The sequence below is a fragment of the Coregonus lavaretus genome, assembly GCF_964263955.1.
Source record: "Coregonus lavaretus genome assembly, contig: HAP1_SCAFFOLD_2820, whole genome shotgun sequence".
NCBI classification, from domain to species: Eukaryota; Metazoa; Chordata; class Actinopteri; order Salmoniformes; family Salmonidae; genus Coregonus; species Coregonus lavaretus.
In genome coordinates this window covers 15,782-27,500 of record NW_028156696.1, presented here as the reverse complement: position 1 = coordinate 27,500, position 11,719 = coordinate 15,782, and the positions used below count along the sequence as shown (strand labels likewise).

At 42.8% G+C, this 11,719-nt stretch overlaps 2 protein-coding genes across 2 annotated transcripts; one reads left to right on the top strand and one right to left on the bottom strand.

The window, feature by feature from the left end:
* Positions 1-659: 659 nt before the first annotated feature.
* Positions 660-3,361, bottom strand: LOC311126077 (uncharacterized protein; the record flags this gene model as incomplete). Its single annotated transcript, XM_084200102.1, has 4 exons — positions 3,283-3,361; positions 2,498-2,818; positions 2,306-2,394; positions 660-677 (listed from the first exon to the last, which is right to left on the bottom strand). The coding sequence occupies exons 1-4, from the start codon at positions 3,320-3,322 to the stop codon at positions 660-662; spliced, it is 468 nt and encodes a 155-aa protein (XP_084056228.1). The 5' UTR covers positions 3,323-3,361.
* Positions 3,362-8,366: 5,005 nt separating this feature from the next.
* Positions 8,367-10,703, top strand: LOC311126080 (E3 SUMO-protein ligase ZBED1-like). Its single transcript, XM_084200103.1, has 2 exons — positions 8,367-9,782; positions 9,937-10,703. Exons 1-2 carry the CDS (start codon positions 8,602-8,604, stop codon positions 10,601-10,603), a joined length of 1,848 nt encoding a protein of 615 aa, XP_084056229.1. The 5' UTR covers positions 8,367-8,601; the 3' UTR covers positions 10,604-10,703.
* Positions 10,704-11,719: the final 1,016 nt, after the last annotated feature.

Below are 11,719 nucleotides of genomic sequence, written 5' to 3'. Positions count from 1 at the left end.
AAATGTTTTACTGGGTGACTTTCACTTTTACTTGAGTCATTTTCTATTAAGGTGTCTTTTCTTTTACTCAAGTATGACAGTTGGTTACTTTTTCTACACTGCTTCCATCCAGCTATCTACTATCATTATCATATGTGTGAAAAACTTGGTTGGAAATCACACAAGACTGATCTCAGTTAATTCATACTGTATGTTGTAGTCTTTCCAAGAGAGAAATCACACAAGACTGATCTCAGTTAATTCATACTGTATGTTGTAGTCTTTCCAAGAGAGAAATCACACAAGACTGATCTCAGTTAATTCATACTGTATGTTGTAGTCTTTCCAAGAGAGAAATCACACAAGACTGATCTCAGTTAATTCATACTGTATGTTGTAGTCTTTCCAAGAGAGAAATCATACAAGACTGACAGCCTGTGAGTTTATTAAAAGCATTCAGTGATTACATGGCAGTTTAGAGAGCAACAGGTCTTTATCTGTAAAGGGTAAATAACATAACATCAACATAATCTGCACTCACATCACAAATATGAAATAAACACTTCTCAACAATACCTTTGAGATCATTGATATATATTACCATATTTATTTACTTTAATTTGATTAATTGATTGATTTGCACACAGCATATTCACAATTTAATGTATATCAGACCTGCACTAAGTACTATACTTTCTCTGTAACCCACAGATCATAAGAGAATAACACAAATATCTCTATATAGTACAAACATCATAACAATAATCTACATAATAATCAATACCATAATATTTATAATGAATAACATCATTATCTCTATACTACTAACAACATAACAATAATCTACATCAGTCAATATCATAAAATGTATAATCAATAACATCATGAGAGGTAAACAACAGCAACAAAACAAACCCCAACAAACTAAAATGACCCCTTTATTCAGATGTTTCAAAATACAAAGAATGACCAGATGATTATAATAATACATGGACTAATAATGGAAACACTTCAAGATAAAGAATCTAAGAGAAACACTAAATAAGATAAAGACATAAAGACAAAAGCTAAAAGCAGCAATACATTCTGGATCACAAAACAAACCTAATTGAGCTACTCTCTAAAAATAATTAAAACCACATGTTACCCAAAACCCCATGTTACCCAAAACCCCATGTTACCCAAACCCCATGTTACCCAAAACCCCATGTTACCCAAACCCCTTGTTACCCAAACCCCATGTTACCCAAAACCCCATGTTACCCAAACCCCTTGTTACCCAAACCCCATGTTACCCAAAACCAGATGTTACCCAAAACCCCATGTTACCCAAAACCCCATGTTACCCAAAACCCCACGGTACCATGGTGGTACAAAACAAACAAAAATTAATAATAGTGGTTACAATCACTCCTTTTAGATTTCTTCCAAGGTTATAAAAATATAAACTAATTCTTAACTTGTGTTATTAAAATTAGAACCACTTAAGGTTTGTCCCCACATTATAAACACCAGTCCACTGCTGACCATAGATTTAAAACACAAAACTGACCTAAGATCAGCATGTAGGGTCAGCATCATTCTACTCCTACTCAGTCCCCTGGGCTGCTCTCTCCTCTCCCGGTCCAGCTTCAGCTCTGGAGCTCAGAGAGACCATCTCCATGGCATTGGCATCAACATAAAGATCCATGCTGCTCACCCTGTTCACTCTCTTCTGCCTCCTGGTGGTCTAGGGAGACACAGCACCAAGAGTGAGTGAGTGAGTCAGTCATGTACTAATAATGGAAACACTTCAAGATAAAGAATCTAAGAGAAACACTAAATAAGATAAAGACATAAAGACAAAAGCTAAAAGCAGCAATACATTCTGGAACACAAAACAGACGTAATTGAGCTACTCTCTAAAAATAATGAAAGCCCCATGTTACCAAAACCCCATGTTACCAAAACCCCATGTTACCCAAACCCCATGTTACCATGGTTGCAAAAAAACTAACTAAAAGCAATCATGGTGGTTGCTGTCACTCTTTTTAGATTTCTTCCAAGGTTCTAGAAAGATAAACTAATTCTGAACTTTTCAGCTATTATTAAAATCCCGGTCTCTCGTTCTCTCTGTGTGTGTGTGTCTGTGTCTCGTTCTCTGCTGCGCGCGCGTCCCTCATTCTCAGTACAGAAGAACAAACCCAAGATAGTGCAACACAAGTCAAAGATACACATCTGGTTAATCACACACCTTAAACACATATATAGACCAATGTAGAATCTGAACCCTGCTCATAGACACAAACATTTAAATGACTTGTAACGTCTGAGTAAATGTCTTTACCTTGTAGTACAGGTAGATGGTGGTGATGGCTGTCAGTAGGATCAGCAGCACTACAACGTGTCTGATGATGAAGGCTGGCAGAGGAGAGGCTGAAAACAGAAACACCTTTGATGAGGGGACTGGTCATCATCACATAGATCTGTGGGAAATCTGTCAATGACAAAGTTATAAGTCTGGTTCATGTTCAGTTACCTGTGACGGTGAGGGTGAGGAGCTCACTCTCAGAGGAGAAGTTATGAGAGAAAACATAATTGTCATAAACACAGCTGTAGTTCCCTTGGTGGGAGTCATCTGCAGCAGGGAAGAGGAAGGCAGCAGAGTGATTGACAGCTGGCTGGGTCTGGGTTCTGTTGGAGCTGGTGAACGTGAGGAGGAAGGAGCCTCCTGGGTACTGTGGCTGAGTGGAGCAGGTGATGGTGAAGTTGTAGCCCCTAAAAACTTCAGGCCCCTGGTGGCCCCTGGAGACCCCTCCCATTGAGTCAGTCAGGAAGATATCAGGCTGGACCAGGAGATCTGTAACAATAAAAGAGAGCAAGAAAAACCTCTTCAACTAGTTTCCTATAGATATGACAATAACATCAGCATGTAACAGTGCTAGCCACCCTCCCTCACAGGGCAACATGAGTAGTGGGCCTACAGTCACTGAGACAACACATGTTGATATCAGGCTGAAGCAGGACATCTGGAACAAGAGGAGAGAAAAAGAAAACGTAGCTCCTCAACTACTTTCCTCATTTAGATATGACAATAACATGACATGTGACAGTTGCAGTGAGTAGAGACGTTGCCTCTGTTGCTCCTAGACATGCCACGTTGAAAGTCACTGAGCTCTTCGGCCATTCTACTACCAATGGTGGTCTATGGATTGTATGGCTGTGTGCTCGATTCTATACACCTGTCAGCAACAGGTATGGCTGAAATAGCCGAATCCACTAATGTCCACATACATTTGGCCATATAGTGTATCTTGTTATTACCTGAGCAGATCACTGTGAGTCCAGGAAGGAGAAGATACATTCTCCGACACTCCCTCAGTGAATGCTCAGACCCAGAACAGTCAACTTCAATCCCTCTAGTGGTGTTTCCAGGTAGAACTGAAACAGTGGAGCCACAACCCAGCTGTCTACACACTACTGCAGCTATAGCCTTGTTCCAGTCTTCAGCTCCCACAGTCCTCCACTTTCCCTGGTAGTACCACTTCACTCCACCAGCACAGCGACTGCCTCCTCCCACCAGCCTCACATCATCAGGCTCTGAGAAAAGAAGAGAGAGAGACAGTAATCTTACTATTTTCTCACTAAAACACATCTACAGTGGGCTCCAAAATTACTGGCACCCCTGACTGCACAAACAATACTTTAAAAAATATAAACAATACTGTACTTTATTCATGTTTCAATGGAACCAACCAAAATCATATAATTATTTAATACAAAATAAAAGTCACCTAAATCAAGGTTTCATAATTATTGGCACTCCTCATTTAGTACTTAGTGCAACCACCTCTGGCAAGGATAACAGCATGGAGTCTTTTCCTGTAATCTTTGACAAGGTTAAGGAACATATTTGGAGGGATTTTGGACCATTCCTCTATGCAGATCCTTTCAAGATCCTTCACATTCTTGGGTTTGCGCTTATCAACTGCCCTCTTCAACTCAGCCCACAGATTTTCGATTGGATTGGATTGAGGTCTGACTGAGATGGCCATGGCAGAGCATATATATTTTTTGTCACAGAACCATTTCTGTGTGGATCTTGAGGTATGTTTTGGGTCATTGTCTTGTTGGAAAGTCCACCTACTGCCAAGTCCCAGCCTTCTGGCAGAGAAAACCAGAATGTCAGCCGAAATTCCCTGATACTTGGTGGAATTCATTATGCCATCCAGTGCCCCTGGAATTAAAACAGCCCCAAAACATCACTGACCCACCACCATATTTCACCGTGGGTATGAGGTGACTCTCCTTGTATGCATCTCTGTTTCGACGCCAAACATGTCGATGCTGTATCTGACCAAAACGTTCAATTTTGGTCTCATCTGACCAGAGCACCTTCTTCCAGTCATAATTTAAATTACATTTGGCAAACTCCAAGCGCTTGCATCTGTGTCTTGGGGTCAGAAAGGGCTTTCTTCTGGCAAACCTTAAAAAGAGCCTGTGGGATATTGTATGCGTGTTACCTAATTTTTATACCCTAGTGAAACCGGAAGTGATGTAATGGCTCAATATAGTTCCTTAAGACTTAGATAAACTTAAATAAGTGGAATTTAATTCCTGGTTTGATTTTGGTAGATGTTATTTACTATAATCTTTAAGGGTGCCATTAATTGTGAAAACCTTGATTTGGAGGACATTGATTTTTAATTAAATCAATAAATGATTTTGGTGGGTTCCACTGGAACATTAATATAGTACAGTATTTCTCACATGTTGGTATTTTCAGTTTCTCTCTATAATTATATTGTTTATATTTCTGTAAGTATTGTTTGTGCATTGCCAGACAGGGGTGCCAGTAATTTTGGAGCCCACTATATATTGCCTCTCATATTCTTCACTCCAGGTGAGAAACAATGTTGATTGAGTGACAAACTGTTTCTTACCTGAGCAGGTGAGTCCAACAGCATTACCAGGTAGGCAGGTGTTGTTTTTTCTGTCTGAGGTGTCACAGTCCAGGAGAAGGGACTCATTGCCTTTACACTGGAACTCTTTATCCCAGGTCTGACCCTCACCTTCTCCATAGAGCCCCCCCTGTAGAGCTGCAGGAGCCCCACAGCCAAGCTCCCCACAGACTACCTCTGCATCCTGCTGGTCAAAGTCAGCTTCACACACTGAGGCCCAGGACTGATTGGACTGATTGGATTTCACCTCCAGTCTCCCAGAGCAGAGGCCAGCTCCATCCACAAGCTGCACAGACTCTGGAGAAAAAGAGTTGGTTGAACATTCAATCAGTTTGGTTGATGACACTGTCAAGGACTAAACACAAATATGTTGAATAAAAGATTGTAGGTTGCTATGTCTGATACTGTAAGAGGTAGAAATGGGTTCTTAGTCACTCAGGACAGGGTTGGGAATAATGCAGGCAGGAGACAGGAATAAGTTCACTTCACTTTATAGAAAATAAACAGCTGGACATCCATCAGGCAGCTTCACTTCAGTAACATCTGAACTACAATGATCTGCCCATGCACATCTCCCATAAACCAATATGACAAACACAAATATAATGTTTAAATACATCTAACATCTCTCCCTGTCTTTAAATGAAATGAAAAACACATAAAACATGATATATTCAAATATTGTATAATGTACAAATCAAATCTCTCAATATTACCAGTGTCTTACCTGAACAGATCACATGATGATAATATCTACCATAACAGAAACCAGGTCCTCTTCCTATGATGTCACACTCTCTAATAGTAGACTCATCTCCACTGCATCTCCTCCATAGTGTGACTCCTCCTCTTCTCTCTTTAACCAGAGGTCCTCTAGATGCAGCTACAGCATTCCCACAGCCCAGCTCTCTACACACAACCTTAGCATCCATCATGCTCCACCCTATAGAACATAGACCTGACCACTCTCCTCTGGAGAAGACTTCCACTCTCCCAGAACAGGAAGTGGTCCCATTCACCAGTCTGACTGATTGTTCAGCTGTAAACAGCAGAGAGGAAAACACAGTGGTGAGGACAGATTATGACAGGGCTTCTGTTATTCTAACAGCAGTAATGCTTTGTGGTTGACAAGTATTAGTAGTGCCATAAAACAGTACTTGTTATTGGGTTTTAGAATGGTGTGTATGGACACATGAATTTCTCCATGTGGGATAATAAAGTAGACTAATATTGAACTGCTATAATTATTGTAGATTTATACTCTACCTACCTGGTGGACTGATGCTTTGAGCCTGGATATCTGAGGAGGGGGAGAGAGAGAGAGAGAGAGAGAGAGAGAGAGAGAGAGAGAGAGAGAGAGAGAGAGAGAGAGAGAGAGAGAGAGAGAGAGAGAGAGGTTAAATGAACATCAACATGACCTTTCATGATGTAAATGGGGAAGATAGGCTTATCGATGGTATGATGCAACAACACACGTGTGTACACACACTATAGATACAAAAGTATGTGGACACCCCTTCAAATTAGTGGATTCTATTCCAGCCAGACCCCTTCCTGACAGGTGTTTAAAATCGAGCACACAGCCATGCAATCTCCATAGACAAACATTGGCAGTAGAATGGCCCATACTGAAGACCTCATTGACTTTCAACGTGGCACCGTCACAGGATGCCACCTTTCCAACAAGTAATTTAGTAAAATGTCTGCCCTGCTGGAGCTGCCTCGGTCAACTGTAAGTTCTGTTATTGTGAAGGGAAACGTCTAGGAGCAACAACGGCTCAGCGTGAAGTGGTAGGCCACACAAGCTCACAGAACGGGACCGCCGAGTGCTGAAGAGGGTAGCGTGTAAAAACCGTCTGTCCTCGGTTGCAACACTCACTACGAGTTCCAGACTGCCTCTGGAAGCAACGTCAGCACAAGAACTGTTAGTTGGGAGCTTCATGAAATGGGTTTCCATGGTTGAGCAACCGAACAAAAGCCAAAGATCACCATGAACAATGCCAAGCATTGGCTGGAGTGGTGTAAAGCCCACCGCCATTGGACTCTGGAGCATTGAAAACGCGTTCTCTAGAGTGATGAATCACGCTTCACCATCTGGCAGTCCAAAGGAAAAAATCCACGCAGCAATGTATATTTAACATTACCTCACTAATGCTCTTGTGGCTGAATGGAAGCAGGTCCCCGCAGCAATGTTCCAACATCTAGTGGAAAGCCTTCTCTGAACAGTGGAGGCTGTCATAGCAGCAAAGGGGGACCAACTTCATACTAATGGTCATGACTTTGGAATGAGATGTTTGACAAGCAGGTGTCCACATACTTTTGGTCATTTAGTGTACATTCCCTTTCCATGGAAATGTGTAACTCTCTTTGCAGATGAGTTTATATCTAATTTAATACCTTTGCTTTGTCTGTTTTTGAAATCATTCATTTCAGAGGTCAGAGGTCAAGCTGAGCCGGACCAAAAGTGGAAGAGTGGAAAAGGTTACTGGTTGTGATGACATCACTGGTTAGAAGTCAGTGATGAAAAGATATTCAGTTGACTGCATGTTAGTCTGTTGATGTTAATTTAACCTCTCTCTCTCTCTCCCCCTCCCTCCCTCCCTCCCTCCCTCCCTCCCTCCTGTTGATCTTGACTCAGGTAACAGATCTCTAACTTTTACCCCCCCTACTCCTGCTCTAACATACAGTATCTCACAAAACTGAATACACCCCTCGCATTTTTGTAATCAATAACATCATTATCTATATACTACCAACAACATCATAACAATACTCTACATCATAATCAATATCATAACATTGATAATCAATAACATCATTATCTATATACTACAAACAACATTATAACAATAATCTGACAGTTTGAACCAAGGAAGCCTTGTGGTAGACCAATGTGGTTGATTAACAGAGCATCTGAGTGTGTCCCAATAATATCTCCTTTCTCCTGAAGTGTGCACTTGTTCACTACTTCCCATAATCTAAAAGCATTGGATTGGTGGAGGCATGGACTAGTGGGAGTTTCCACCATATTTATAATGTTGATGTAACCCTATCACCACAGGCTCAGATAAATCCATAGAGTAAAAGTATGGTGAAAAGGTCCACTCAGTACATAATAAACCTGGTATGACTAAACTCGCTAAGGAAAAACCAAAGAGACCAGGGTTCTTACCTACAGATAGAATGTGTATATAAAAAGAATGAATAATGAATGATCCACTTGCAAACAATTGGCAATACACACAATACAATAATATTTTAAGATAACCTAAACCCGGGTGCTAAACTGAAAATGTTCGTTGGCGCCGTTGGAGCTATAAAAAACAAACAGTCTAACCCCACAGTTATCACGGTAGAAAGCCCTTGAAACTAGTGATGGGTCATGCGCACAAGCATCGGCTCTGAGAGCCGGCTCTTTGTAGTGAATCAGAAGAGCCGGCTCGCATCGAGTGAGAGCCGGCTCCCAGTTTTTTGCCCATTCGCTGCTTAGGTTTCACTTTCACAGAGGTCTGTTATGATTGGCCAGCATGGCGACCAGCATGCGGCATTCACGTGAGAATTAAGGATGTGTAAACAGAGAGGGGGCGGGGCAGACACACCACTTGACTCCACTGCAAGTGAAGAGAGAGACAGAGCGGACTGAGGAGCGTGTGTGCGTCTTGCATTGTCGTGTCGTTTAACTATGAGTGACACTAGAAAGCGAAGCAGCATCTGGCTGCAGTTTAAAGATATTGGGAACAAGAAAGCAGAGTGCCTTCACTGCAAAACGAAGGTCACTATAAGAGCAGGTTCCACCACAAACCTGCATAGACATACAAGAACTGTCCATCCTACAGTGCAGTTAGAGGAGAGAGGGCAAGCCAGCTCACCATCTACTGATCCTGGTGTGTCTCATACCAGAACAACAGCTGCTGTAACGTCTACTGCCATCCCCATGCGTGCAAGTATAACCTCTCCTACTGCAACTCAAAGCAAAATAAGTCAGTTTTTACCTAAACTGATGACCCCAGCCAAACAGCACAGTATTGATGATGAGTTGGCTAAAATGGTAGCTTCTGATTTTCAACCCTTTTCCATTGTGGAGGACAAAGGAATGAAAAACTTTGTCAAAGCCCTAAATCCCACATACACTCTACCCAGTAGAAAAACACTTTCCCAAACAATGATCCCAAAACTATATGACACAGAACGTGCATTATGGCAAGAAAGGGTGACAAAAGCTCCATCAGTTTGCCTGACAACTGACTGCTGGACCTCCAGAACAACCTGCTCTTTCATGTCTGTCACTTGCCACTTTATTGAAGATTACAAGATGACATCTTGCCTTCTGGACTGCTTCGAGTTCACCGACAGACACACTGCAGAAAACTTGGCAGTGGAGCTACTAAGAGTGGCAAAAGAGTGGCAAGTAGAGGACAAAGTGGTGTGCTGTGTGAGTGATAATGCTGCAAACATCACCAAAGCCATAAAAGTTTTGAAGTGGACCCATCACCCATGTCTGGCGCATACACTAAACCTGGTGGTTAGAGATGCTCTGAAGGTGATCAAAACAACCGTGGATAAGGTGAAGGCTGTTGTGGAGTTTTTCCACAAAAGCACAGTAGCAGCACAGAAGCTAAAGTCCACACAGCGCCAAATGGGGATTCCTGAACTGAGGCCCAAACAAGAGTGTGCCACCAGGTGGAACTCAACATTTGATATGTTGAAACGAATGCTTGAAATAAAAGATGCCATCATCTCCACCCTGGCCCTCATCAACGCATCTATTGAGCCATTAAGCCAAGAGGAATGGGAGCTGGTGAAAGAGGTCTGCGCCGTCCTGCAACCATTCCAGGAGGTGACTGTGGAGATAAGTGCAGACAGGTACCTAGAACCATTGAAGCATTGTTTTCTCTACTACTATTCAGTCACTATTATACATTGCAAACACAACACATACAGTATAATGCATCACGTATAATATGCCACATACTTTTAAAAAACTAAATTCTAAAAGTTGCTGTTTTCTCTCCTTCAGCTATGTCACAGCCTCGAAAATGCTCCTGCTTTGCAAAGGTCTGCAGCTGGTGACAGCCGAGAACCAATGGACAGTAACTGTGCAGAAAGTGAAGGAATTAGTTGCAGCTCTTTGTTCAGCCATGGACCGCAAATTTCTGCGGATGGAGTACAACACTGTCCTTTCAGAAACTACCTTATTGGATCCAAGGTTTAAAAAACTTGCCTTCAGTGATCGTAGAGCTGTTGATGAAGCTCTTCAGAGGATTAGTGCAGCAGCAGCAGCAAAATGCACCCCCAGCAGCCAGCCAGCTCCACCATTACAGGGCCAAGTGGAGGAGGAGCAGCAAACCTCTGCTGTTTGGAGGCTTTTTGATGACAGAGCTACAGGAGATGCTTCAAGGAGAAATCCGACAGCTGATGCTATAATGGAGGTGAGGAGCTACCTTGAGGAGCCCCTCATCCAGAGAGCAGAAGACCCACTGAGCTGGTGGCAGGCCAAGGCCTCAGTCTTTCCACTCCTGGTGAAGGTGATGGAGGGGAGACTATGTATTGTTGCCACATCAGTTCCTTCTGAGAGAATCTTCTCCAAAACAGGGCAGATACTCACGGAGAGGCGAAATCGTATCAGGCCTATCAGCCCATCCAAGCTGAGGCATCTGATCTTCCTGAATGCCAACCTGCCCTGAGGACTAATGCTGTTTGCTGGAGTTTGGTTCTGGTTTTGATTCTGTTCTGTGGATTTGTTTGAAGTTTATTGTTAATTTGTGCAATAAAAAAGTTTAATTGAAATAAACAAATGTAAGAGTGGTTTTGTCACAGAATAAATGCACAGAATTAGGCATTATAAGGTCTCTCATAAAAACACTGAAAGCAAAAGGGTTTTCAACACATAAACCATGATTTTTTTTCAAAGTTAAGGTAAAATATAGGCTACAAAAGATCCTAAATAAAGAGCCGTTCGGGAGTCGAAAGAGCCGGCTCTTCTTTGGGAGCCGAGTCAAAAGAGCCGGCTCTCAGAAAAGAGCCGAACTTCCCATCATTACTTGAAACCAACAGTTGACTATTTATAATCCAATAGGCAGAAAGTGCCCTGCATGCATCCGAAAAACGATGTCCAGTGTCCCCGAAGCCCTTAAATGACCTCAGACTAAACTGTCCTCTCCAGCTCCGGATCCGACGAACCCAAGCAGCTCCCGAAGCCACTGCCAGTGGCACTGGAACCTTCGTCAATACAGCCAAGCAGCAAGCGAATTGAGACGACTCATTTCTAAAATATTCAACTATACATCTTATTTTGTTAAGGTAAGTAAAGTAGAGTGCAGTTAAAACCAATTCGGGGAAAAAAACGTACACAAAATGTTTTCCAACTTCACAAGCGCACCTCTCCCCTCTGTTCACCTTCCCAAGTTCTCTCACGTCACCCCGCTCCTCCGCACACTCCACTGGCTTCCAGTTGAAGCTCGCATCTGCTACAAGACCATGGTGCTTGCCTACGGAGCTGTGAGGGGAACGGCACCTCGGTACCTTCAGGCTCTGATCAGTCCCTACACCCAAACGAGGGCATTGCGTTCATCCACATCTGGCCTGCTGGCCCCCCTACCTCTGCGGAAGCACAGTTCCCGCTCAGCCCAGTCAAAACTGTTCGCTGCTCTGGCACCCCAATGGTGGAACAAGCTCCCTCACGACGCCAGGACAGCGGAGTCACTCACCACCTTCCAGAGACACTTGAAACCCCACCTCTTTAAGGAATACCTGGGATAGGATAAAGTAATCCTTCTACCCCCCCTTACCCCACCCCCCAA